Source organism: Lagenorhynchus albirostris, chromosome X, assembly GCF_949774975.1.
Source record: "Lagenorhynchus albirostris chromosome X, mLagAlb1.1, whole genome shotgun sequence".
NCBI classification, from domain to species: Eukaryota; Metazoa; Chordata; class Mammalia; order Artiodactyla; family Delphinidae; genus Lagenorhynchus; species Lagenorhynchus albirostris.
The window spans coordinates 66,318,443-66,344,590 of NC_083116.1; the positions used below are offsets into that span (position 1 = coordinate 66,318,443).

Genomic DNA, 26,148 nt, shown 5'->3' on the forward strand with positions numbered 1-26,148 from the left:
AAGCTCAAAAATATCAGAAAACTTTATCTACTACAGATCTGAAGCAGCATCAGAGATGAAAAGTTCCTAAAATGGGAAAGTGCCTGAGACAATATAAAAAGTCCAGTGTTGCTGGAAAATAGAGTGGAAGGAAGAGAGTTCTAAAATTATACTGGTGAGGCAAGGTAAGGAGAGACCAGATCCTGTGGGCTTATAACCATGATAAAGATGTGATTTTTATCCTAAGAGCTATGAGAAGCGATTTGTTGCAGTCACTGTTACCTTGTATTCATGATATATAAAGAACTCTCAAAACTCAATGGTAAGAAAACAAACTCAGTTTTTAAAAAATGGTCACAGGACTTAGACACTTCCCTAAAGAGAATATACAGGTGACAAATAAGCACATGATAAAATGTTTAATACCATTTGATATTAGGGAAATGCAAATTAAAACCACTATGAGGATGTATATGTATAACTGATTCACTTTGTTATAAAGCAGAAACTAACACACCATTGTAAAGCAATTATACTCCAATAAAGATGTTTTAAAAATAAATAATAAATAAAAATTTAAAAAACCACTATGAGGGGCTTCCCTGGTGGCGCAGTGGTTAAGAATCCACCTGCCAATACAGCAGACACGGGTTCGAGCCCTGGTCCGGGAAGATCCCACATGCCATGGAGCAACTAAGCCCATGTGCCACAACTACTAAGCCTGCACTCTAGAGCCCACATGCCACAACTACTGAGCCTGCACACCACAAATACTGAAGCCCGTGTGCCTAGAGCCCGTGCTCCACAAGACAAGCCACCGCAATGAGAAGCCCGCGCACCGCACCGAAGAGCAGCCCCCGCTCGCCGCAACTAGAAGAAAGTCCGTGCACAGCAACCAAGACCCAACGCGGCCAAAAGTAAATAAATTAAATTAACATTTAAAAAAGAAACCCACAATGAGATGCAACTTTATATCAATTAAGATGGCTAAAATAAATATAAAAATAATAATACCAAGTGTTAACAAGGATGCAGAACTCTGCACTGGAACTCTCTTACATTGCTGATAGAAGTGCAAAATGGTACAGCCACTCTGGAAAACAGCTTGGCAGTTTCCTATAAAATTAAACCTATACCTAGCATATGACCCAGCAATTCCCCCACCCAGGTATTCACCCTAGAGAAATGAAGGTTTATGTTCACACAAAAACCTGTACATACATGTTTATAGCAGCACAATTCATAATTGCTCAGAATTGAAAACAATGCAGAAGTCCTTGAATGGATGAGCAAACTGAAGTACGTTCATACAATGAAATACTGTTCAGCAATACAAAGGAATGAACTATTAATACAAGCAACAACTTGCATGAACCTCAAGGGTATCATGCTGAATGAAATAAGGCACACTCATGAGTTTCATGGTGTATAAGATTCCAAATGTATGACAGTCTGGAAAAGGCAAAGCTAGAGGCATGGAGATCAGATCATTGGTTGCCAAGGACTAGGTGGAATATGTGACTAGAAAGGAGATGCGTGAGGAAGATTTTTGTGGCAATTGAACTATTCTGTATTCTGAGTGTGATAGGGGTTGCATGAATCTATACCTGTATTAAAACTCATAGCACTGGCCCCCAAATAAAATAAGTGGAAAAAAAGAAAAAGCTCTACAGGCCAATATTGCATAACTCAAACAGAACATCTATCAGCTAGATTCAGCCCATGAGCTATGAGGTTTTAACCTCTGCTCTTTAGTTTGTAGTACTCATATTAAAATAGAGCACCTCAAAATAATCTATGGTGTTAGAAGTCAGGATAGTGGTTTCCTTTGGGGAAGAAGAGTGGGTAGTGACTGACGATCCATATGAGGGCTTCTAGGGTGCTGATAATGTTCTATGTCTTAATCTGGATGGGTTAGGGTAACAACCATCTAGTTTGTCCAGAACAGAGGAGTTTCCCAAGATGCAAGTCTTCCAGTGCTAAAACCGGGACACCCCTAGGGAAGTTGGAACAGTTGGTCACTCTACCAGTTATATGGGTATGTTAACCTTGTGAAAATTCATTGAGCTGTATAGTTGTGATTCATGCACTTTTCTACATGTGTGTTATAAAAAACTTTGCCTTTAACTGGGCACAGATGAGGTCTGGTTAGCACAGGGTACACTAGAACTGTTATTTACAATAACGTAGACTTCTATTAACTCAACTTAAGGTTGCATTATCATTTTTCTCAGTCATGCCATAGAGCTAAAGCTGTGGTAAATTAAACCTCTCAGATATTTTTCACATGAACTGCTTTTAGGACATGGCAACCCTTTGCATCATTTATACAAGTAATTTCTAAACTTAGAGAGAGGACTTTAGATTTTTTCCCCCTATTAAAGTTCATCCTGGGACTTCCCTGGTTGTCCTGTGGGTAAGACTCTGCACTCCCAATGCAGGGGGCCTGGGTTCAATCCCTGGTCGGGGAACTAGATCCCGCATGCATGCTGCAACTAAGAGTTCGCATGCCACAACTAAAGAAGTCTGCATGCCATAACTAAAGATCCTGCATGCCACAACTAAGACCATGTGCAGTCAAAATAAATAAATAAATATTTTAAAAATTCAGGGGCTTCCCTGGTGGCACAGTGGTTGAGAATCCGCCCGCCAATGCAGGGGACACGGGTTCGATCCCTGGTCTGGGAAGATCCCACATGCCGCGGAGGAACTAAGCCCGTGCACTACAACTACTGAGCCTGTGCTCTAGAGCCCGTGAGCCACAACTACTGAGCCCGCGCACCTAGAGCCCCTGCTCCACAACAAGAGAAGCCACCGCAATGAGAAGCCTGTGCACTGCAACGAAGAGTAGCCCCCACTCACCACAACTAGAGAAAGCCCGCACGCAGCAATGAAGACCCAATGCAGCCAAAAATAAATTAATTCATTAAAAAAAATTCGAAAGCAGCAGTGGAATTAAATTGTCGGAAAAAAATAAAGTTCAACCTGCTTTTGCTCTTATTCTATTACATTTTACTGAAATATATGTTTGACTTTGGGGATTTAATGTGTTAGCCTGGCCCCGCATGATATTTTGCATGCTATTTAAAGGCATGAAAGAGCTCTCATCCACCAAATTCTATCCCCTTCACCCACCCTTGACATTATATATCAAAACCACCACTTTTTTCTGAGTAGCCCCTCCCTCATTGACTCACCTGCCAATACAGTTCCAAGCCCTTAGAACACTTTTGTTGTTATAAATTCAACTAAATTTTATTCATAGTAGTTGGGAAATATATGTACTAATTAAGGAGATTTTATGGTTAACCAAGTGTAATGGCGATGTGACATTTCACTCAGAACCCCCTCTTCAGAACTAAGGCACTCATTTCTAGCTGCTGGGAATATTGGTTGCTGACTGCTCACACTGAGTACCTCCTCAGAAATTGTCCTGTGTTGAAGGGAGCTGCCTTGCCTAAGGTCATGCCCCCTTCTCAGGGGCAGCCTACATGCAGTGATTGCTCAATGAAGGTCACAAAGGCCTAGTTTCTTTGCTTCATTTCAGGACATTTCTGAAGGACCATCTCAGTCTGTGAGATTGGTTGCGACCTCTTTGCAGCTTCTCCCTCTCTATCCAATCCTGATTTCCTTACTCCTTTACAGGTGTTGTTCCCAAAAGCAGCCCCCAATAATCCACCTGCACACAAATCTCAAACTCAGAGTCTGTTTCCCAGGGAACCTTGGGAAAAATTCAAAGATGACTCCCATGATCTTCACCTTCTGGTATTCACATCTTTGTATGACCCTCTCCCCTTGAGTGAGTGGGGCCTGCGACTTGCTTCTAACTGATGGAATATGATGAGGATGATGGCATGTCACTCCTATGATTAGATTACAATGTAGATATAAGACTCCCTCTTGCTGGCATGCACTAAAGAGACTCCCTTGCTGGCTTTGAAGTAAACTGCCATATTGTGAAAGGGACTATGGAGAGGGCCACATGGAAAGGAACAATGGGTGGCCTCTAGGAGCTGAGAGCAGCCGTTGGTAAATAGCAAGAAAACAAGAACCTCAGTCCTACAGCTGAAAGGAGATGAAGTCTGCCAACATTCTGAGAAAAGTGGATCTTTCCTTAGCTGAACCTCTGATGAGACTGTCACCCTGGCCAACACCTAGATTGTAGTCTGGTGAGACTTTGAGCAGATTACCCAGCCAAGATGAGCCCAGGCTCCTGACTTACAGAAACTGTGAGAAAATAAATGGGTGTTGCTTTAAACTGTTGAATTTGTTACACAGCAATAGAAAACTAATATACCAACCTATGACACCAAGAGCTAATACATACACTTGTAGAAAGAGTCAAGGAAGACTGGAGAATGAGAAGCCTTCATGGTGTACAACATTTGATTTTGAAATTATATCAAACTGTTCTTAGAGATATCTCAAGTTGTAGAGAAAATCTTTTGATGGGGATTCTATTTTTAATTAGGTAACTTGATATTCTGCTCCAGAATGGAATGAAGTTGACACATCCTAAAATTTTGCAGTATCTAAATTTGTCAAAACAGTCAAAGGAATTAAAAGTAGAGATAGGGCTTCCCTGGTGGTGCAGTGGTTGAGAGTTCGCCTGCCGATGCAGGGGACACGGGTTCATGCCCTGGTCCGGGAAGGTCCCACATGCCATGGAGTGGCTGAGCCCGTGAGCCATGGCCGCTGGGCCTGTGCGTCCGGAGCCTGTGCTCCACAACGGGAGAGGCCACAGCAGTGAGAGGCCCGTGTACCGCAAAAAAAAAAAAAAAAAAAAAAAAAAAAAAAAAGTAGAGATAACTTAATGGACAACATTTTGTCTTATAAAAATGTTAGTCAAGGAGAGGTACTCTGAATGGAGGCAAAAAGACAGAACCTGTGAATATATTTGAGCTGAAGTATATATACTTTCTAATAAAAATATTAGTATTGAGAATGTTTTCCATTTAGTAGAATTTTTTTCTTCTCCTGTAGAGGGTGTTTTCTCAGTTAAAAACATTGTGATGAGAAGAATCAATTGAAGATGTTTGCAATTTCAAATTTATTAACCATAAAATGCAACTGTGAAACAAATTGCAGGCAATTTTATGAAAAGATTTAAAACATTACGACCATACTGGAAAAAAATACGTTTTCAGAAAAATATTGGTAACGTGCTGTTAGAGACAGGTGTGGCTAAGAAACTGATTAAGGTATGTGAATATATACCAAAAAATTCTGCTTGTGTTATTTTTTAATGTTCAGATAATCAATATAAGTGTTTTTTGCTTTAATGTACAGTGATATATGTTGTTTTTATTTTTAGAAAGAATTTTATTTTTGAAATTAGTTTTTAACAGAACTGTTTTATAGCCTACCAATATAATAAAGCCAATTTGTTGATCAGTAGGTAAATATTTCATATATACTGAATTGCTTTAGTGCCTCCTTTCACTATCTAAAGCATTCCAGTTTAGTTAATATGGTCTCCCTAAGGCTTTAGGATCTTTTCTTTTTGGCTTTATCCCTATCCTTTAGCTTAGCAGTCTCTATAACCCAGATCTCATTTCATATGCAAACTTCATCTTCTGCAAATGTAAAAGGTCACTTATTTGGGCCGCTTAAGCTATCCATTCTTTATCACATTCAAGTGGGATAACAAGGAAAGGGATGTAGGAAGTTCAGAGGTATAAACAGGTTCTTGTTTTTGTTCTCTGGGAGGCTTTTTTTTGCCAATTAATTCATTAACAAGCCCCAAGAGTTGCCTCAGAAAAAGATTGATATCTCCAAGGACATGTGAGTAAAGCAATGAGAAAAGAACAAGTAAAAGGAAAAAAAAACCCACACACATATGAGAACACATACAGAGAGAGAGAGACAGAGAGAGAGACAGAGACAGAGAGAGAGGAGCTCTAACAAACAATAAATATGATTCTGAGGGGAAAAAACACCAAAATTGTGAGGGCAGGAAGGTAAAGCCTATATGAACCCTAGACACCTTTGCATTAGTCCCCTGGAGAGAAGAGTTTATGCCATTCTTCAGGTTACAGTGCCTCACTGTTGCAGGGAGGGGGACCCCTTCCAGGGCCCAAGAGTGAGCTCTTGTCTAACACTTGGAAATGAATTGTCCAAGGCGGCACGTGCTGACCATGCAAGAGACTTTATTGGGTAGGGGCACCCAGGCGGAGAGCAGCAGGGTAAGGGAACCCAGGAGGACTGCTCTGCCATGTGGCTCACAGTCTCGGGTTTTATGGTAATGGGATTAGTTTCTGGATTGTCTCTGGCCAATTGTTCTGACTCAGGGTCCTTCCTGGTAGTGCGCGCATCACTCAGCCAAGATGGATTCCAGCGAGGAGGATTCTGGGAGGTTGGTAGGACATATGGACTGGCGTCTCCTTTTGACCTTTCCCGAATTCTTCTGGTTGGTGGTGGCTTGTTAGTTCCGTGTTCCTTATCAGGACCTCCTGTCATAAAATAACTCATGCAAATGGTTAGTGTGGTGCTGGCCACTTTCATTCAGTGCTTCCCCTAACACCAGTACCTTCAACATTGGAGTCCTTTGCATCAGGCCACCATTGTAGTAAAGACCATTTCCCCCTATTATCTAATAGAACTCCTAAGTTGTAGCCAGGTAGATGGCTATCCAGCAAGAGACTACATTTCCCCATCTCCCTTGTGGCTTGGAGTGGCCAAGTGACCAAGTTCTGGAAATCATTGTGAGCCATTTCCACATTGTGACACTGAAAGGGAAAGTTCATGCTTTCCTTTGGCCCTTTTCCCCATCTGCTGGCTAAGAGATGCCAAAAGATTAAGCAGCCACCTTGGACCCAGACATGGCAGAGCTTCTTTACCAGCCCTGGACCACTTACCTCTACTCTGTTAACCTAAAAGAGAAACAAACTTCTATCTTGTTAAACTACTTGTGTACAATCTTGGGTCTTTTTCTTATAGTACCTGCACCCTCCTTAATAAAACCATGCAGAGCTAAACTTGCAAAATTTTAGAAGTACACACCGAGTCACTGGAACATGAGTAGACAGACCAATGGGACAAAAGAGAAAGTCCATCATAGAACCAAATACATACAGAAAATTAGTACAAAATCAAATCAGTGGGGTAAAGATGGACTTTATTTTTTACATGAATAGTGTTGACACAACCAGGTATCTATACTATAGAAAAAGATAAAGTTCCATCTCTTCCTCACACCATACAGCAGGTTAAAACTCTAAGTGGAATGAAGATTTAATGAATTTACCCTTTGAGCCAACATTTTCATTTCTGCAAATTTATTCATGATAAGGACATATCTGCACTTTATGGATAATGTATGTACATTTTCTCATTGTTTGTAATAGCAAAAGACAGGAAAAAAACTTGTGTCTACCAATAAGGGATTAGATTTTTTAAACTATAGTATATAATTGAATGTTATACTATATGAAGTTGTAAGAAAGAATGAGAAAGCTCTGTATTTTCAGGATGTACTTAGGTGAAGAAAGCCAGATGCAAAATAGTGTATAAGTACTATGCTACCTTTTGTATAAGAAAGGGGAGAAATGAAAATATATATTTATTTTTGCTTGTATCTGTATAAAGAAACACTGAAAGGATATATCAGAAACTAATAAAATGGTTAGCTATGAGAGTGGAAAGAGTGGGGTAGATGGGGACAGGAATGGGTATGGGAGTTCTAAATCTAAGTATTATGTAAGTAATAATTATTACTATTAAGTATTAATAGACAGTGCGCAGGCGCGGCGGCGCGCCTCTGCGGGGCGCTGGGCTCACTGCGCACGCGCGGCCATCAGCTTGGTCCCAGGTGGAGCTGTTTTAGCCGAGCTGGCGCCGCCGTGAGCCTCCGAGATGAGCGCGGCAGAGGCTGACTGCTGGGCTTGGCTGCTGGTGCTCAGCTTCGTGTTTGGGTGCAATGTACTCAGGATCCTCCTCCCGTCCTTCTCCTCCTTCACGTCCAGGGTGCTGCAGAAGGACGTGGAGCAGGAGTCTCAGATGCGAGCAGAGATCCAGGGTATGAAGCAGGAGCTCTCCACCGTCAACGTGATGGACGAGTTTGCCAGATACGCCAGGCTGGAGAGAAAGATCAACAAGATGACTGATAAGCTCAAAACTCACGTGAAAGCACGGACAGCTCAGTTGCCTAAGATAAAATGGGTTATAAGTGTTGCTTTCTACATATTGCAAGCTGCCCTGATGGTCACACTCATTTGGACATACTACTCTGTCCCTGTGACCGTGGTGCCGAGTAGATGGATAACTCCACTAGAACGCCTGGTACCATTTCCCACTGGAGTAGCAGGGCTTGCAGCAAAGGAACTGACGCCTAGAGAACTTACGTGTCCAGTGTCACCGAAATGTGAAGTAGCAGGGCTACAGTTCAACCCAAGCCTGCCTCAGTAATCCAAGCCCAATACCTGGGGTCTGATACCCCATTTATTGAAACACCACCTCTGGTTCCCAAATTCTGTGACTCCTTTTCAATTCACACTATGCTTAGCCCCTCTGCAGCATTTCCTGCTATCGGCCATTCTTTCACTTCTGAAAGAATTTCTTTTGGGTTTTAAAATTAGTACATGTCATCGTAGAATGATTAGAAATATAAGAAAAAACTTTTAAAAAGACTCAGTAGCTATGGATAACCCCTCTTAACATTGTGGTATATTTTTTCCAGTCTTTTTTTCTATTTATTTTTGTATGGTTAAGGTTATCTGGCACATACAATTTTTTACCCCTCTTATTATGTAAGCATTTTCCCATATCAATAAATTTCTTCAGATGGGAGACTGACGTGCTGCTGGCTGTGCTGAGAGGGCAGCTTAATAAGTTTCTTTATTAAGGAAAATATATATATATATTTGTATTTGTTTAAGGTCAGGAAGTACTTGGTTAACTCTATCACTATTGCTTATTCTGAGGTATCTCCATATTTTAAAATATCAGTATAAGAACATTTTTCTATATTGACCTTTAATTAGATTTCCACTATGAATTGACTTTAAATACTTTAGATTGATGAACAAAAAAGTTCTGTTAAGAAATCTCTTCTGTATCAGTGCTAAAATCCAAGTACCATGAGCTCCAAGACCAGTGGCAGTGCTGGCACTCTATTTGGTTCTGTCAAAGTCCCTTACATCCTTTAGGACCAAGCCCATTCACCCATATTTGTTCAACTTATAGCTGCAGTTCCTGTAGTAATTCAGCATGTATCACAGATACACTGTATACATCTACAAATTTTTAAGCCTAACTGCTTGGGAACAAAAGTTGAAATAAACATAGAGGGAAAAATATTTAGCTTCAGGAGGCAAGATTTTACTGAGCTAGATGAATACAAAAATAAACGATATGATGTTTGTGCTTTTTTATAAATTATTTTATTTTATTTACTTACTTTTGGCTGCATCGGGTCTTTGTTGCTGCACGCGGGCTTTCTCTAGTTGCAGCAAGTGGGGGCTACTCTTCGTTGCATTGTGCCTGCTTCTCACTGCGGTGGCTTCTCGTTGCGGAGCACGGGCTCTAGGCGTGCGGGCTTCAGTAGTTGTGGCTCGCGGGCTCTAGAGCGCAGGCTCAGTAGTCATGGTGCACAGACTTAGTTGCTCCACGTCATGTGGGATCTTCCTGGACCAGGGCTTAAACCCATGTCCCCTGCATTGGCAGGTGGATTCTCAACCACTGTACCACCAGGGAAGTCCCTGTTTGTGCTTTTTAAGAGGTGGTTATGTCACCTAAATATTTATGCACAATTTCTGAGAGTTCAATATGTATATATACATATAAAGAGGTGACATATACATATTTTTTTAAATCTTGAATCAATTTAGAATTAATATTTGTGTAAAGTATGTATGTATGTATTCATAATTCCTACTTATTTTGCTTAACATCTCACATAAAAGCATTTTTCATGTTATGGTATACTTTTCATAAACATACTTTTATGACTATAAAATATTTCATCATATAGATGAACCATAATTCACTCAACTATTACTTTCTAAAGGTAGACATTTGAGTTGTTTACAAACACTCAAGAGCACCATAAAAAAAGGACATAAGGAATGTCTTTGTGCATAAATCTTCCTGTATTCTGATCATTTCCTTAAAATAGAGTTCTAGACTTCTTAGAATTACTGGATGGAGGTACATGATATATATGTAGAATTGTTCTCCAAAAGGATTTTACCAACTCCACCAGTCTCACCAGCAGTGTTTGAGAGTGCCCATTTCCTTATACATATAGAGGATTTTAAGGGTTAGGACCACTCACATTCAGTTTATTAAAAACAAACAAAAGTTAAATCTTAGCTCACCACCCCTTTCTTGCCCTTTCTATACTCTCTCCTCCACACCATGTGCCCAGAGTCCTCTGTGCTGCTTCCCAGCCACCCAGGGTCTCTCACTGAGCTGTCCCACCCAAGCTGGCCTTCCCTAGAAAAGTTGACACTCTAGATTTTTCCCTCCTTATCTCATCCCCACACCCAAATTCAAAACTTTATATCCTGTATCCTATCCTCTTGGCCTGCCCTGGCCAGCAGATCAATCTTTTTTTTTTAATAATTTTGTTTTTATTAAACCAAAGAAACGTTGGGTCTTCGTTGCTGCGCGTGGGCTTTCTCTAGTTGTGGCGAGCGGGGGCTTCTCTTGTTGCAGAGCACGAGCTCTAGGCACATGGGCTTCAGTAGCTGTGGCACTCGGGCTTAGTAGTTGTGGCTCGCGGGCCCTAGATCGCAGGCTCAGTAGTTGTGGCACACGGGCTTAGTTGCTCGGCGGCATGTGGGATCTTCCCGGACCAGGGCTTGAACCTGTGTCCCCTGCATTGGCAGGTGGAATCTTAACTGCTGCGCCACCAGGGAAGTCCCAATCGATTTTATATATTCATTACCAACAATGTATAATAAATGATAATAAAGAATAAATGTGTTAGGCCAAAAAATGGTCCCCAAAAGATATTCACATCAAATGCCTGGAACTTGTCTATGCTGCCCTATTTGGAAAAGAGTCTTTGCAGATGTCCATTGAATTAAGCATCTTAAAATGAAGAGAAAATCCTTGATTTTCGAAGTGGGCCCTAAATGCCATTACAAGTGTCCCTTTAAGAGAGAGGCAAAGGAAGATCAGGCACACAGAACAGGAGAAGACCATGTGAAGAGGCAGGCAGAGATTCGAGTGATGCAGCCACAAGCTCAGGAACAGCGGCCAGCAACCAACAGAAGCTGGAAAAGTCAAAGAACAGATTCTCCCCTAGAACTTCTAGAGGGATCATGGCCTCACCCACACCTTGAGTTTGGACTTCTAGCCTCCAGAACTATGAGAGAATAAATTTCTGTTGTCACCATCTTTGTAGTAATTTGTTACAGTAGTCACCAGAAACGAATACAGTGCATCACCACGTTCTCTCCGTTAACACTAAGGCTGTACTTTAGGACAAGACTATGGGAGGAAGAGATATTGTGGTTTATTAAATAACCACCAGGTGGCAGTACTGTGCAGAGGCTAGCAAGGAAACCGGTTCTGCTACTTCACGTTCTCTCCGGTCCCCTTTCCTTTCATCACTGCAACTCACTGATGCCAATCTTCTTTCTAACCCTAAAAAGCTGCTGGCTTGGGCCTTGGGCATCCACAGGTACTTTAGATTATAGAGATTAGGTTGGGCATGTCAGGGGATGGTAAGCAATGAAATGAGATCTTTTAGTACTCTACAAAGCTTGAAGTACCGTCAAATCTGAGCTGTATCCTTTGAGGGAAACAACCCAGGTCTCCCTTTAGGGATGACCTTTAGCAAATGGTGAAGTGGACAAAGCTGGTGGCCTCTATGTTTCTAGCTACTCCTTTTCAGTAAGCCCATCCTCAGACACCCAATGCTCTTTCTGCCCCAGGTCCTTCAGTCATGAGGAAGGTGAATTTCTTAGCTAACATATGGGCCAGGCATCCTCCCAAGACCACTTAGTCTTTAACACAGCCTAGAGAAAGCTATTGTAATTATCCTGATTTTACAGAGTGGAAAACTGGAGCTTAGAGCGGTCAACTAACAGGGTTACAGTTCTTAAGTGGTTGAGTCACGCCTCAAACCTTGATCATCTGATATTAATTGCCATATCTTAGTGCAACTCGGCTTCTGGCCATCTTTCTCTAATTTAACATTTACTGTCTGTATCACTCATTTGACTAGCATTTTAATTATCTGTTACACAAATATATGTTATCTCCTAATTAGATCGCAAACTCCATTAAGCCAGGGACTACACCTTAAGCTGTGTTTGCAGCCACGTATCACCTGTGACAGTGAGCCTAAAAGTTTTAGCTTTTCACTAGATGCTTAACATTTCTCATCTTGGGAAACAGTTCCCCCCAGTTAGAACCCCTGTCTCTGTCACTTTATTTAATGATTTTCAATTTAGAAAGATTCCATTGAGAACTTTATTTGGAAACTACAAAATTGTTAGGACTGGACTTAGAGCCACCATAATCCACAATAGCTTTATCTCAGTTCCTCCTAAATGTTTTAGGATGCAACAGGCCACCTATTACAAGCTTAAATTCCTCCTACAGGTACAGTATAATAAAATCAAAGATGATTATAGTAAGTGACATTATTGGGTCAATGTCACCTTCTTAATCTGCAGACAAAACTTTACAGCAGTGTCCAGATATATCTACAAACCTGTTTTTATAGTTCCCAAGTTAATAGATCTTCTATTCTCCTTTTTGCATTGTATATCTGCATTTTCTTAGGCTAATTCTAACTCAAGTTGTTACCTGATTTAAATGAACACATATGTAGCTTCCAGAGCCACTTCTTTTCACTTGAACAATTAGAATGAATGTTATTTTAGACATAATAATTAAATCTACCCAATGATGAAGATTCTTTCTGGGATTCTATGAACCCTTCTATATTTTCACGCTTAGAAATATATCCTCACTATATTATCTTTTATCTCAAAACTCTTATGTCAATTTTGCACTCATTTAGTTGGATTTCACTGTACCTATATATTATTCTTGCAGTTTTTTCCCAGCTTTATTGATATATAACTGACATAATATTGTATAAGTTTAGGGTGTACAATGTGTTGATTTGATACATTTATATATTGCAAAATGATTACCATCAAAGTATTCTTTGATTTTTTAATGGTCTTAGGCAAAAGCAATACAATATTGACCTACCTTCATATTTACTGGTAGAATGATAAGGGTGCATTAGTTTAATGGGCTACCCATCACAAAGTTATCAAGTGAGATCACAGGTATGAAAGTGCTTTGGAAATGGTAATTAACAACACACACGTAAAATTATAGTATTGTTACTGTTACTCTTTTGAGAAATATTACAAGAAGAGAAATCCAAAGAATATTTAATGATTACATTTTGATCACTGTGTAACCTAAGATGAGTTAATATTTGAAGATAGGAGAACCTTCCCAGAGATTTCTCAATGTAAATAATTGCTTAACCCAGTGCCTTTCAAGCTATAATGTGTATAAGAATCCTCTGGAGATCTTGTTAACATGCAGATTCTGGTTCAGTTAACATGCAGACTCTGGGCTGGGCCTGAGAGTATGCATTTCTGACAAGCTCCCAGGTGATGCTCATGCTTCTGATCTCTGGACCACACTGTGTGTGCCAAGGAATAATTTTGGCTCTGCCTCTTAAACTCAATCACTAATCCTATTATTAAGGGCAAATGTGTGGTTGCAAGGAAACATATTCAATAGGTGGAGACATCCCTTTCTCATAAATACAGAGCTGGCACTGAAACTCTGGTTTGGAAGATGAGCTTAAAAATCATCCAGGTAGGGGCTTCCCTGGTGGCACAGTGGTTAAGAATCCACCTGCCGATGCAGGGGGCATGAGTTCGAGCCCTGGTCCGGGAAGATCCCACATGCCGCAGAGCAACTAAGCCTGTGCACCACAACTACTGAAGCCTGTGCACCTAGAGCCCATGCTCCGCAACAAGAGAAGCCACCGCAATGAGAAGCCCACTAGCCCCGGCTCTCTGCAACTAGAGAAAGCCCGCAGGCAGCAACGAAGACCCAACACAGCCAAAAATAAAATAAATTAATTAAATAAATTTTGCAAAATCATCCAGGTAGGCCCATATAAATAATTCTAAACAGAGAGATTTCTATCCCTTTTTTCAGTATCTGTAGGGAAAAAAATTCAGATCTTTCTAACAAATTAAGCTTAATATATTTTTAGCTTTACTGGCAGGAACATTTCTCTTTTTCTCATCTAAATTTTTTTCTGTTCCAATTTAAACCACTTGTTACTGCAGATTGATTGATGATAGAGAAATTAACTACATAATCATTTCCAAATATCTTTTTTATATAATTACAGCTCCAATGGTTTCATTTTAAAGTGCCTATAGTTTTAGTAATTTGGTCTAGGAAATGAATTTCCCTTTATCCCAGCTAAGTAAATATTTGATACATGTAAAAACATAATGCAAACCTTTGTATAATGGGTATGCCTTGAGTTAGTGCCCCAGTCCATTCCAAGACTAAAACAACAGGAATGACAATGGCACCATTTTATCTGTGGTGGTGTGATGGCATTTTTTTAAATACAAAAGACAATTCCATTTCTTTTTTAAGATGACCTCAAAGACTGGCGAGACAGTTTCGTTCAAGGAAATAATCATCCCTTTACTGGATTAAATAATATGTTCTGTGGGAAAATACACACTGTTTTCCTATTTGGAGATTTAAGTTGTGAGGAGAAAATCCTATTCACCTGGCTGATAGTCACAAGCAGGACCAGCTTCATGGGCATGTGACCAGTGCAGTCACACAGGGCTCCACACTCAGAAGGTCCCTGTACTTGATTTAGTGCTCTGCCATCACTGTCTTGAAATTCCGAATAACTTTTGGACAAGTGGCCCCGCATTTTCATTTTACATTAGGCCCTGCAATTATGTAGCTGGTCCCAAGTACATGGGTGAACACTGCTGTTCATCTGGTTTCCTGGAATATGTGTATAAAATTTAGTCTCTGTTCCAGCATGATTGCCTCATCGTTTCGAAAATGAAACGAGTTCAAGTTATTAATTATCCACCTTTCCTTCCAAGAAGGACTACACACACATGCACCAATGTGTACTTTCCTACTAGGCTACAGCCATCACCCTCTTCATGGTATTGTGCCCCTCATGTCACACACTGTAATTTCAAAGAATCCTATACAGCCATTGATTGGCATGCTGCCCAATGATCTTAGTCTGCTAGTCATTTTCACTTATTAATTTCATGGCAGAACAATGTATAGAGATGTTTTTGTTTTATTTTTCCTGCTGTGGAAGAATCAGGAAGAATAAGAGAAATATAGCTCCCTCCATCCAAAGGGAATATACTCCTATGCCTGTTGAAGTTGTCTGAAGACAGGAAGTTTTCTTCCTGTCTTAGTTTATTTAATCATGCCAGGGTGTGTGTGTGTGTGTGTGTGTGTGTGTGTGTGTGTGTGTGTGTGTGTGTGTGTGAGATGGGAGGAGGACAGGACACAGAATGGTGACTGCAGCACCCAGAGAGGTGAAGTTTACGTAAGACCAGGAAAAGAACAGGTCTACTTGCTGTTTCCTTGAGTGGTGGGATCCAAGACCCTTTTCATCTCCAGGGAGGTGAATGGCTATCTCCAATTTCAGCAAAAACTGCAGTGCCAAGCATAGCCCAGAGGCAGCAGAGTCCTCAGACTCCAGGGATCCAGCTTGGATGATGGGCATACAATACAAGTGGTAATGTGGACCAAAGACTGGAGAAATTGCCCCCCATTTTTTTCAGGATGCAAAAAAAAAAGAGCTGTTTTTCACTCCTGAGCACTTCCTTTCTACAAAAGTCCTCCACCAACTTTTTCTTTTTTTGCTTTATGCAAGAACATGAGGGGTTAGTGGGTAAGGGTGAGGAGCCCATAATGACTAAGATAGAATTTTTAACAATCTAGCAGAACAGGGCCTCAAAATCAGATATCATTTGATTTAAAGAAAATTAAGTAATGTCATATTTCTTTCATCTCCCATGAGGCAGTTGTAAACCTTTCCTGCAACAATGTAATATTTAACCCACAAACATCCAGCTGATGACTCACAATTTCCCACACAAATGCCCTTGGATTTTTCCCTAACAATTTAACAAAAGTCCTGTCCCAAACATGCCGACCTCTCTTCACACAGGGGAGTCATGTGTAGTACAGAGAGACCTGGCAAGGGCCCACTGAGGCAGACATTTGACTACCTCAGCTGCTAAAGATTCTGCCCATCAGGGTCTTTCTTCCTCAACAAACTCCTCTCAGAGTCTTAGGGATAAAGGGCAAAGACAAAGTCCTCATGGAGAGACAATCAGAAAAGGACAGTGTTGGTACCCTACTAATCCCACTATAGGCTGATCTCCTCTAGATCCCTATGGCCCCTCTTGCTCCAGGAATTTATAGCACTTTTCCTGTAAGAAATTCCTTCCTACAGGAATCTGTAGCGCTTTTGCCTACTACCAGAGCCATGGCCCCTATGCTGGGTGTTGCTCCCTACAGATATTGCCTGCTACAGGACACTGGTCTGTATCTGGTGCTTGAAGCATGAAGCCATTGGGGCTACAACCCTATGAATAGCTGCCAGAAACTGCTCTATGAAGTCTTTTATCACAGCTAGGTAATAGTTCCTGCAGTCATCATTGCACTGCTAGATCATCAAGGCTGCTTCCCATTGAGTAAATCAATGGATCCAGACTAGGACTCTCCTAACACTTGGGCTCTGACTTAAACAGAAGCTGGCCTTTGGAATTTCATGCCCTAAAGGAGAATACACCAGAATCCTAACTTTTGTTTTTTTGCTTTTATTAAACCCTGTGTGTGGTGTATATGTTGTTATAGGTTCTTAGAAGGAGTATAGTTCAATCTATCTTGACGGGAACTGATTTGGATAAACTAGCTGAGCAATGTTCTCAAGCACATATGAGGGCCCTACTTTCCGAATATCTAATCCCCTAATAGCGGGATTACATCCCCTAACACTGTTCCTGAAGCTTCCTCAGGCAGCTCCCTTCACGCTTCCAGTTGCCTGATGGACATTAACCAAATAATGGTCATGAGAAACCTTCTCCCTGCAGAGCAGGTACATTCAGTCACACTCTTAGTCGATACACACCTTGGGCAACATTGGATTTGAGGTCACAAAGACTTCTAGTCACTGGGCCACAATCAGCTGTGTGTTGTCTTTCTCCACATATTTGTTGCCCAATGCATTTCTAATACAAGCCCAGAAGAGTGGCCTCTCTTGGGCACTGTCTGGCCAGGTGATAAATGTCTGCCTATTCACAAGTTTCCTGAGTCGGTGGTAGCTGGATAACTTATAGTTTGGGATCTCTTCCAGGAAGATCAAGATGATGACATCCTCGTGCTCATAGAACATCTTGATGCTGGCCAGCTGTACTTCAAGCTGGCACCATTCACTGTGCAGGTAGTGGTTACTGACCATACACAAAGTTTTCCGGCTGGTGTTGATGTCATTCTGGATGTTCTCAAAGATGCCTATGCCTGGATCAAAGTCCCAGTGGTGAAGACAGAGCTTAAAAGTGGGCTGGCCACCTTCTTCTAGGGCTGGAACAAGCTCTTCATATACCCACTGCTCATCAGTGGCAGTGAAAGAGACAAAGGCATCATAGATGAACTCCTTCTCTGTCCTTTGCCACTTGGCCAGGTACCAGGCTTAAAATATGTAGAGCCCATACCATAGAGACGGAGTCATCTTGGCAATGAACTAAGAGGAGACCATGGTTGTGAGGACCAGACTGAAGGAGCAGAAGAAGCAAACATTTCCTAGGTCAAAATTACACATAGAATCATCAAAATCTATCAACAAACTCTGGATATTTGGCTGCTGACAAGTATAGCTCCAGAGGTAGGGGATATGGACATTTGCTGTGTTTATTGACCAATTCTTGAACCATGCATTGTCACAGCTGCACTGAAGTTTGTTCCCATAGAGATCAAAGTACTTCAGAGACTTCAGATTCTCCAGATGACTTTGATTAATGACTCTTACGTTGTTGAATCTTAAAGAGAAGTCCTGAAGGCTTTCTAATCCAGAGAACATGCCAGGAGTCAATGACTCTAAGTTGTTGTTTTCCAGGTGCAGCATTTTTAGTCTTTTGAGTTTTTGGAATAAGGAAATATTTAAACTGAGACTTCAGTCTCCAGATTTTGTTCCTGAGATATCCAACTTTGTGAGATTAAGCAGGGAGTCAAACTGAAGGTGGTCTAGGAATACCATGGGATTTTTCCCTAGGAGTAGCTCCTGCAGGCCATTCAGCCCTTGGAAGAAGTTGGTTGGAACAACCTGAATTCCATGTATTTGTCCTTCTAGGTTGAGTTGTTTCAAAGACTTGAGGTTCATAAATGGAGGAAATGGCAAGGTCCTACTGGTTTCATAACTAATTTTATTAAAACTGAGATTCAAAACTTCTAGATTTTCCAGGCCCAAGAAAAGGCCTGCTTGAAAACTTGACAAGATATTGTATGCCAAGTCAAGTTTATAGAAGTAATTGAGGTCAGAAAATGCATTCTCCTCTATGTCTTTCAGGCGGTTCTGGGAGAGAATGAGAACTTGGAGCTTCTTCAGAAACTGAAATGTTCTGCGTTTCAGTGTCCGAATATTGTTGTATCCAAGGTCTAAACTCTCTAAATTTGGAAATTGAGGAAAGGAGTATTTGTCAATTTTTACTATCCAGCACCCAGCCAAGTTGAGCTCCTTCAATGAATACAGCCCATAGAAGGCCATATTATTGAGTACTGTGATGGGATTTTTAGAGAGAAAGAGAGATTGTAGGTACCTCAAGGGTGAAAATGCAAATTCTGGAAATCTTTTAAACTTATTGTGGCTCATGTCTAGGGCTCTCAAGTTCTGGAGGGCATTCCAGGTCCTGTTGCTGACAAAGGAAAGTTGACACGTGTTTAGATTCAGCCTTTGGAGGCTGGGCATAGCATCAAACTCACTGTCATTGAGGTGAACGAGATCACTGCTTTGGCTCAGGTCAAGGGACAAAAGCCTGGTACAGTTGGCAAGGCGCTTTACGCCCCCTGCATTAATGGCATTTTCCCAAAAAACCAAAGCCTCTAATACAGGTAAATTTCAGAGGAGGCGACACCAAATATAGACTTGGTATATCTTCATTTAGTCAAAATCTCCTTTATATTTTTTAAAAGTTTTAAAATATTCTCTGTAAATTTTTGTGTTTCTGTGTTAGGGTATGTCCTAGAAACTTTTAGATTTTATTATTGAGATATTGAGAAATATCTTATTTTTTCCTATTTAATTTTCTAGTTAAGTATAGCAAGGGTGCCATAACTTTTTAATTTTTTGTGTTCTTGTTGATCATAAGCATAGAAAGCTTTGTGAACTCCTAATAGTTTTTAAAATATGACTGTTTATTCTATTAGGTTTATCTGTTAATGATTATGTTCTCTGTAGGTAATGGAAGTTATATATCTCTTTTTCAAATTCATACATTTCCTATGCATTTTTTATGTTGGTCTCATAATATTGGTCACAACCTCCCTATATTAAATCATAGTGATGATAGATTTTTTTTTGTTAATGGGATGACATCTATAGATTTTCAATTAATTATTTTATTTGCTGTAAGTTTCAATATATATCAAGTCAGAAAATTTCCCTCATACTCATAATTTTTTAAGGAAGAATATAGTTGAGTTTGACCAGAACACAAAGAGAGAGGGGGAAATAGAGCCATCAACTAAGGGAGAGTGTACAGGGGCAACAAATTTCTTGCACAGATGATAAATTGGCAGTAAGTACAGAAGTGTGAAAATATCAAGCACTTACTATGTGTCCAGCATTTTCATAGGCATGAATGACTCACTACAAAACTCAGCAAGATAAACAGTCTTAACCCCACTGTATACATGGGGAACTGGAAGCTCAGAGACACAAATATTGTACAGCTAATGTGAGGCAGATTAGCAATTCAAAGAAAAGGCTATATCTTATTTATGTGGAAATCAGATGTAAGTTTACATACATTTTTAATAGCAGTTTAAAGTATATTTTATATACCATAAACTTTATTCTTTTAAAGTGTATATAATGAAGTGGTTTTTAATATAGTTGCAAGTTTTTGCAATTATCACTATCCAATTCCAGAAAATTGTCTTCACCGCCCCCCCCAAAAAAAGCCCTGCACACATTAGCAATCACTCTCCATTCTTGCTTTTATGTAGGCCCTGACAACCACTAACCTATTTTCTCTCTCTATGGGTATGCTTATTCTGGACATTTCATATAAATAGAAACACAGAATATGTGGCAAAAAAAAAAAGCAAAGGCTATATCATCTCAGAACCTCATGTTCTTTCCACTACCTTCTGTCGACCCTTAATTCCAAAAGAGCAGCCCCCAACCATTTGTAACAATGATTACATCACAGGGATACTTGTAACAACTCTATCTCAGTGGTCACTTTGAAGAATGCTAATTTGGTGTATAAATTCTAGAATATTCCACAAAAGATGGTGTCCTAAGTTTATACTTACACTTTATATCCATGTCAATGACAGAGAAAATGAAAAAAACAATGATCTAATGATAGTTTCAATTTTAAGTCAGCCCACTGGTATTAGGACTGAGATGAGTAGATTTATTCAGTGCTAGGAGGCTAATGCTTTAAGGCATTTTAAGTTTGTTAGGCAACAGGAAGGAAATGGATCAAAGGATGAGAGATTTCATTGCAAAAGTAAATATAAGAAGAAGGAGAAGGGCAAAGAGGAGAAGGAGCAGAAGAGGAAGAAAAAGTAGTAGTATAAGTAAATATGTCTTGCATAAGTGTGAGGTGACTCAAGGAAACTGGGTTGAACAAGATGGCATTGCCAGATGAATGTGTTCTCTGCTCTCACAGATGACAAGGGTTACCAATATGACCCCTAAAATCTATCCCTGTTTGTCACAGGAAATTTTAAATGAAGGAAAACTGTAAAGCTCCAAACATCCAAATTGCCCACCCTGACAAGGTACAGAAAGGGACAAGCTTTGTTGATAAAGTTTCCATGGGGACAGGGCTAGTGGAGGAGGTTTCTTTTACCTGGAACTGCTGGTGTTACTGCAATCAAAGGAGCATTCAGAGCCAATACCAGAGCAGGGAGCTGGGGCCTATAAACCATAGAAGAAAAGTACTTAAAGGTAACCAAAATGAACGACTTCTAGAAGCAGTTGTGGAACTAGGTTCAGCATGCCAGGGAGATGAGAGCAGAGAGTAGGCAGTCAAGAAAGTGAATAGGAAAGAATCTGTGCAAAGACCCAAACAGCACTGGTTTTTGCAGCTTGAGTTTAGGCCTGTCACACTGAACTTTTCAAAGTACTGGAACAGGGCAGAGAGCCAAACTCGTCTGGTTGTGGTATTCAAAATGAGGCAAGGATAGTGAAGAAATAAGAACTTTCTATAGTAGACTAAAGATACATGCTCCCCAATGTTCATAGCAGCACTATGTACAATAGCCAGGACATGGAAGCAACCTAAGTGTCCATAAAGAAATCAATGGGTAAAGAAGTTGTGATAATTACTCAGCCATAAAAAAGAACAAAACAGTGCCATTTGCAGCAACATGGATAGACCTACAGATTGTCATACTAAGTGAAGTAAGTCAGATACAGAAAGAAAGACAAATATCATATGATATCACTCATATGTGGAATCTAAGAAAAAGGTACAAATGAACTTATTTACAGAAACAGAGCCTAGACATAGAAAACAGACATACGGTTACCAAAGGGGAAGGAGGGAGAGACATAAATTAGGAGCTTGGGATTAACAAATACACACTACTTTATATAAAATAGATAAACATCAAAGGTCCTACTGTGTAGCACAGGGAACTATATTCAACATCTCATAATATCTTATAATGGAAAGGAATCTGAAAAAAATATATATATAAACAATCACTTTGCTGTATACCTGAAACTAAGACAACATTGTAATTCAACTATACTTCAATTAAAAAAGAAATTTCTACAGTAAACTAGATGTCTGTATACTATGTAATACAATTTTATGATATTGTCACTGTGCTGCCCTACTTAATTTCTATATTAGAAAAATATATCTATGCTGACCATATTTTATGAACCAAAAGTCAAGACATGCTAGTCTTACATTGGGTTAGAATATTTTTCATTGGAACTAGATTTAAAATTTCAGGATGTATTTTTACCATATTTGTAAAGGTTAGTCTAAAGCATAGCATTTAGCATTTGATTAAAAATGATATTTGTAATCATTTTAATTTTTTAAAAAATTGGCATCAGGCTTTCAGTTTAGAACACAAACACTTATTTCGAAAACTTTTATAAGCAAATAAGGTTTGATCTACATCACTTCAACCTAGACCATCTTTTCCCAAAATATTATATGCCATGGACTGCCTAGATAGCAAATTCTTTACTGAAAAAAGTTAAAAAAAATTTTTCCAATAGGTGGTACATGCAGATATTTAAAATTCAAACAGCACAAAATGATGCACAGTAAAAATGTAAGTCTCCTCACCCCAGTTCCTCAGCCCTCCTCCTTTGTTATCAGCTTCTCCTGTGTCCTTCCAGACAGAAAATCTCTAAAATGTCTGTAAGGAGAGGCTATGAGGATACTGGACAGTTGGGTGTGGGGCAAGGAGGGAAGGAGTCCCAACGAGGGGAAAAAAGAGTACACAAAGGGTGAAGGCAGGAGTCATGAAAGACAACTTTGACTAGTTTATAACTTTGTCATTAGTTCACCCTTGTTTAGAGAGCCCCTAGCCTAAAGTTTTACTTTCTTGTAGCAAACTTGCTATACCAAAAGCATCTAAAAGCTGAGCATCTGATTCCAGGTTCCTTAATATGTTTTCCTCCAAAATAATGATTAAAAAAACTAGCACAAAATTAAATGTATGGATGCAATCTAGCACGAAGCTGCTATAGAAATTCTAAAGCTCCACTTCTCAAAACACCTGGAACCTGGCTTCCCCCTAGTTAAGGAGCAAACTATGTGAGAAGAAAAGGGAAAAAATTATTGACAAATACAGAACATATAAGCTAGTGCATTTTTAGGGAAAAACAAAAAGTTGAGTGTTTTCTACCTTAGCTGCCAGATTCCATTCCTGATCCTCCTCTGTCCACTATATACTCGTTTTTTTCTTTTTTGGCTGTGTTGGGTCATCATTGCTGCACACAGGCTTTCTCTAGTTGCAGTGAGCAGGAGCTACTCTTTGTTGCGGTGCACGGGCTTCTGCAGGGGACACGGGTTCAAGCACTATATACTCTTAAGTCAACATTTCTGTGTCCTTTGCTATGCATTGGTGCTTGACAGCCAGATTTACCCCTTCCCCCTTCCCACAAGGATGCAGCTGATTTTTTGGACTGGACCCTGTCAAGCCAGCCCATAGAACTCGAAGTGGGGTACCCACAGAGTAAAGGAGGAGCTGTGGTTCTCTCCACCCTGGAGCCAAGTTAACCAACTTGCAAGTCTACCCATGATATACCCACTGCAGAAACTGACAGGATCAAAGGAGCCATTCAGAAAACTGCTCAACAAAGACTTTTCAAGGCAGCTGCTGCTGTATTTGCACAGACAAGACTGTGCCTAAAATTAGCACCCAGGAGATTCTAAACCCTTTGGAATTTCTTTCTCTTTAGCCTCAACACTTCATTTCAGGTTAGGGCATTTTAATGGACAAAAGGAAACCTTATTTACTTACTTTGTTTTTAAAGTAAACTTTCTATTTTGAGATAAATGTAGATTCACGTGCAGTTGTAGGAAATATACAGAGAGATGTCTTATACATTTTGCCCAGTTTCCCCCAGTGGTAACCTCTTGCAAAACTATGGTGCAGCATTACAACCAGGACATTGACATTGATACAATCCACCAATCTTGTTCAGATTTCCCCAGTTTTACTTGTACTTATGTGTGGTATATTTAGCTCTATAAAATTTTATCACCTATGTATGTTTGTATATCCACTACTGCAGTCAAGATACAGAACAATTCTATCACAACAAATAACTGCTAATCTGTTCTCTGCCTCTTTAAGTTTGTCACTTCAAGAACCTTATATAGTTGGAAACATATAGTATATGACCTTTTAAGTTGTTTTTTTTCACTCCGCATAATTCCCTAAAGATTCATCCAGATCGTTGTGTATATTATTAGTTTGTTCCTTTTTATTTTAGTAGTATTCCATGGTATGTATTCCATAGTATTCCAGAGTTGGTTCATCCATTCATCAGTTGATGGACACCTGGATTGTTTCCAATTTTTGACTATTATGAATAAAGTTGCTATGAATATTCATGTACAAGTTTTTGTGGGGGCATATGTTTTCATTTCTCAGAGATGTTAATTCACTTTTCAACTCAGCCTTTTTGACTAAGAAAGACAAGCAATATGAAAGAATTTCACATACACTGAATTAACTTGCCAAACCATTTGTGCGAAAGACCAGCCCATCTCTCTCATGACTCAGTATAAATCCTTAAAAAATAATGTTTAGAGAGGTGAAGTGACTTGTCAAAAGAAAAGCCATGAGAAGAACCCAAGTTTCCTGATTTCAAGTTGCTTTTATCTTCCACCAGTTTGTCCATGTAGGTTCTAGTCCCATAGCTGGCAGAAAGGACAATGAAAATCCCACTAGAAAGGATGTTATTTTGCTAGTTGGATGGCTATCCCACAAACAGTTATACAGGGATTTCTTTAGGATAAGAACAGTAAAAGGAGGACTTCCCTGGTGGCGCAGTTGTTAAGAATCCACCTGCCAATGCAGGGGACATGGGTTCGATCCCTGGTCTGGGAAGATCCCACATGCTACAGAGCAACTGACCCTGTGAACCACAACTACTGAGCCCACATGCCACAACTACTGAAGCCCATGTGCCTAGAGCCTGTGCTCCAACAAGAGAAGCCACCACAGTGAGAAGCCCACGCACTGCAACAAAGAGTGCCCCCCCAGCCGCAACTAGAGAAAGCCCGCGCACAGCAACGAAGACCCCACACAGCCAAAAATTAATTAATTAATTAATTTAAAAAAAACAGTAAAAGGAAACAAAGGGATAATCCTCTCTTAAAAATATCATTGCCACATGACTCATATATTTAATGTTGATCCAATCATATTCTCAGCGAAATCTCCATTGACCAAAAGGTTTAGCAAACATTTTCCAAAAGGGAAGGCTTAAGGATTTTTGGGGGGGGTGTTAAAAAGACAGTATATCTGTAGATTAGTCAAACATTTATAATAAAAATTGTACTAGCTTTTTACTTTATAGTTTATGGTGTAGAGAACACCAAATTTGGTTATCATTAAATTGTTTTTAATTCAATGGCAAAATTATGTTTAATAATTACAGAGTAGTATTAAGAAGTGGCCTCAAATATTTTTAGGCATAAAGTAACTGTTATTATTGTTTATATCTCACTTCAGCTATAAGGGGTAATTTGATACAGTGGAAAGGATATGGGTTTCAGAATCAGATTTCAACCCTCGCTCTGTGTAACATTGGACTTAACCCCTGAGAACCTTAGTTTTGGAAAATTTATAAAGTGAGAGTTAAAAATCCACACCACACCTGGCTAAGTTTACATACGATAACATGGATGAAATTGCCTAGCACAGGGACTGGCATGTCACAGGTGCTCAATAAATGTCAATTCTTGATAAGCAGGAATTTAGGTTTTTTTGATATCTCAGATACAAGAAGACCATAAAAGACAAGCCTAAGTGTTTTAAATTTGTTCTGAAATATTAAGAACATCATGTTCATTGATAATATCATCAGTTTTTCAGGATTTGCATAATCTAATGATCATTTCTGCATCACACAGCTTTAACAAGAAGGAAACCAGAATTCAGAATTCACTAGCATTAAGGGTGGGGATTCTCCCTGCGGGTGAAAAACATCCAGAGCAAGAGACAGATTAGACGTCCCAGGGCATTACACGTCCCAGAAGCCTGAAGGCAAAGAGAACAAGTTTTTCTGTTTGTTTGTTTTTGTTTTTGCGGTACGCGGGCCTCTCACTGTTGCGGCCTCTCCCACAACGGAGCACAGGCTCCGGACGCGCAGGCTCAGCGGCCATGGCTCACGGGCCCAGCCGCTCTGCGCATGTGGCATCTTCGCGGACCGAGGCACGAACCCGT

General features: G+C 40.0%; 3 protein-coding genes across 3 annotated transcripts in view; 2 read left to right on the plus strand and 1 right to left on the minus strand.

The window, feature by feature from the left end:
- The window catches only part of TAF9B (TATA-box binding protein associated factor 9b), a 36,235-nt gene extending 33,363 nt beyond the window's left edge, over nt 1-2,872 (plus strand). The window contains exons 8-9 of the transcript XR_009538376.1: nt 37-164; nt 2,591-2,872. The gene's annotated coding sequence lies outside the window, so the exon portion shown is untranslated. The remainder of the gene's footprint in view (nt 1-36; nt 165-2,590) is intronic.
- Nucleotides 2,873-7,783: 4,911 nt separating this feature from the next.
- LOC132513652 (guided entry of tail-anchored proteins factor 1-like) lies at nt 7,784-8,385 on the plus strand. The gene has a single exon (XM_060138163.1). The coding sequence runs from the start codon at nt 7,834-7,836 to the stop codon at nt 8,383-8,385; it is 552 nt and encodes a 183-aa protein (XP_059994146.1). The 5' UTR covers nt 7,784-7,833.
- Nucleotides 8,386-17,158: 8,773 nt separating this feature from the next.
- LOC132513116 (toll-like receptor 13) lies at nt 17,159-19,144 on the minus strand. Its single transcript, XM_060137309.1, is given in 1 exon segment — nt 17,159-19,144. A coding segment is annotated over 1 exon segment (1,986 nt).
- Between the last annotated feature and the right edge of the window lie 7,004 nt (nt 19,145-26,148).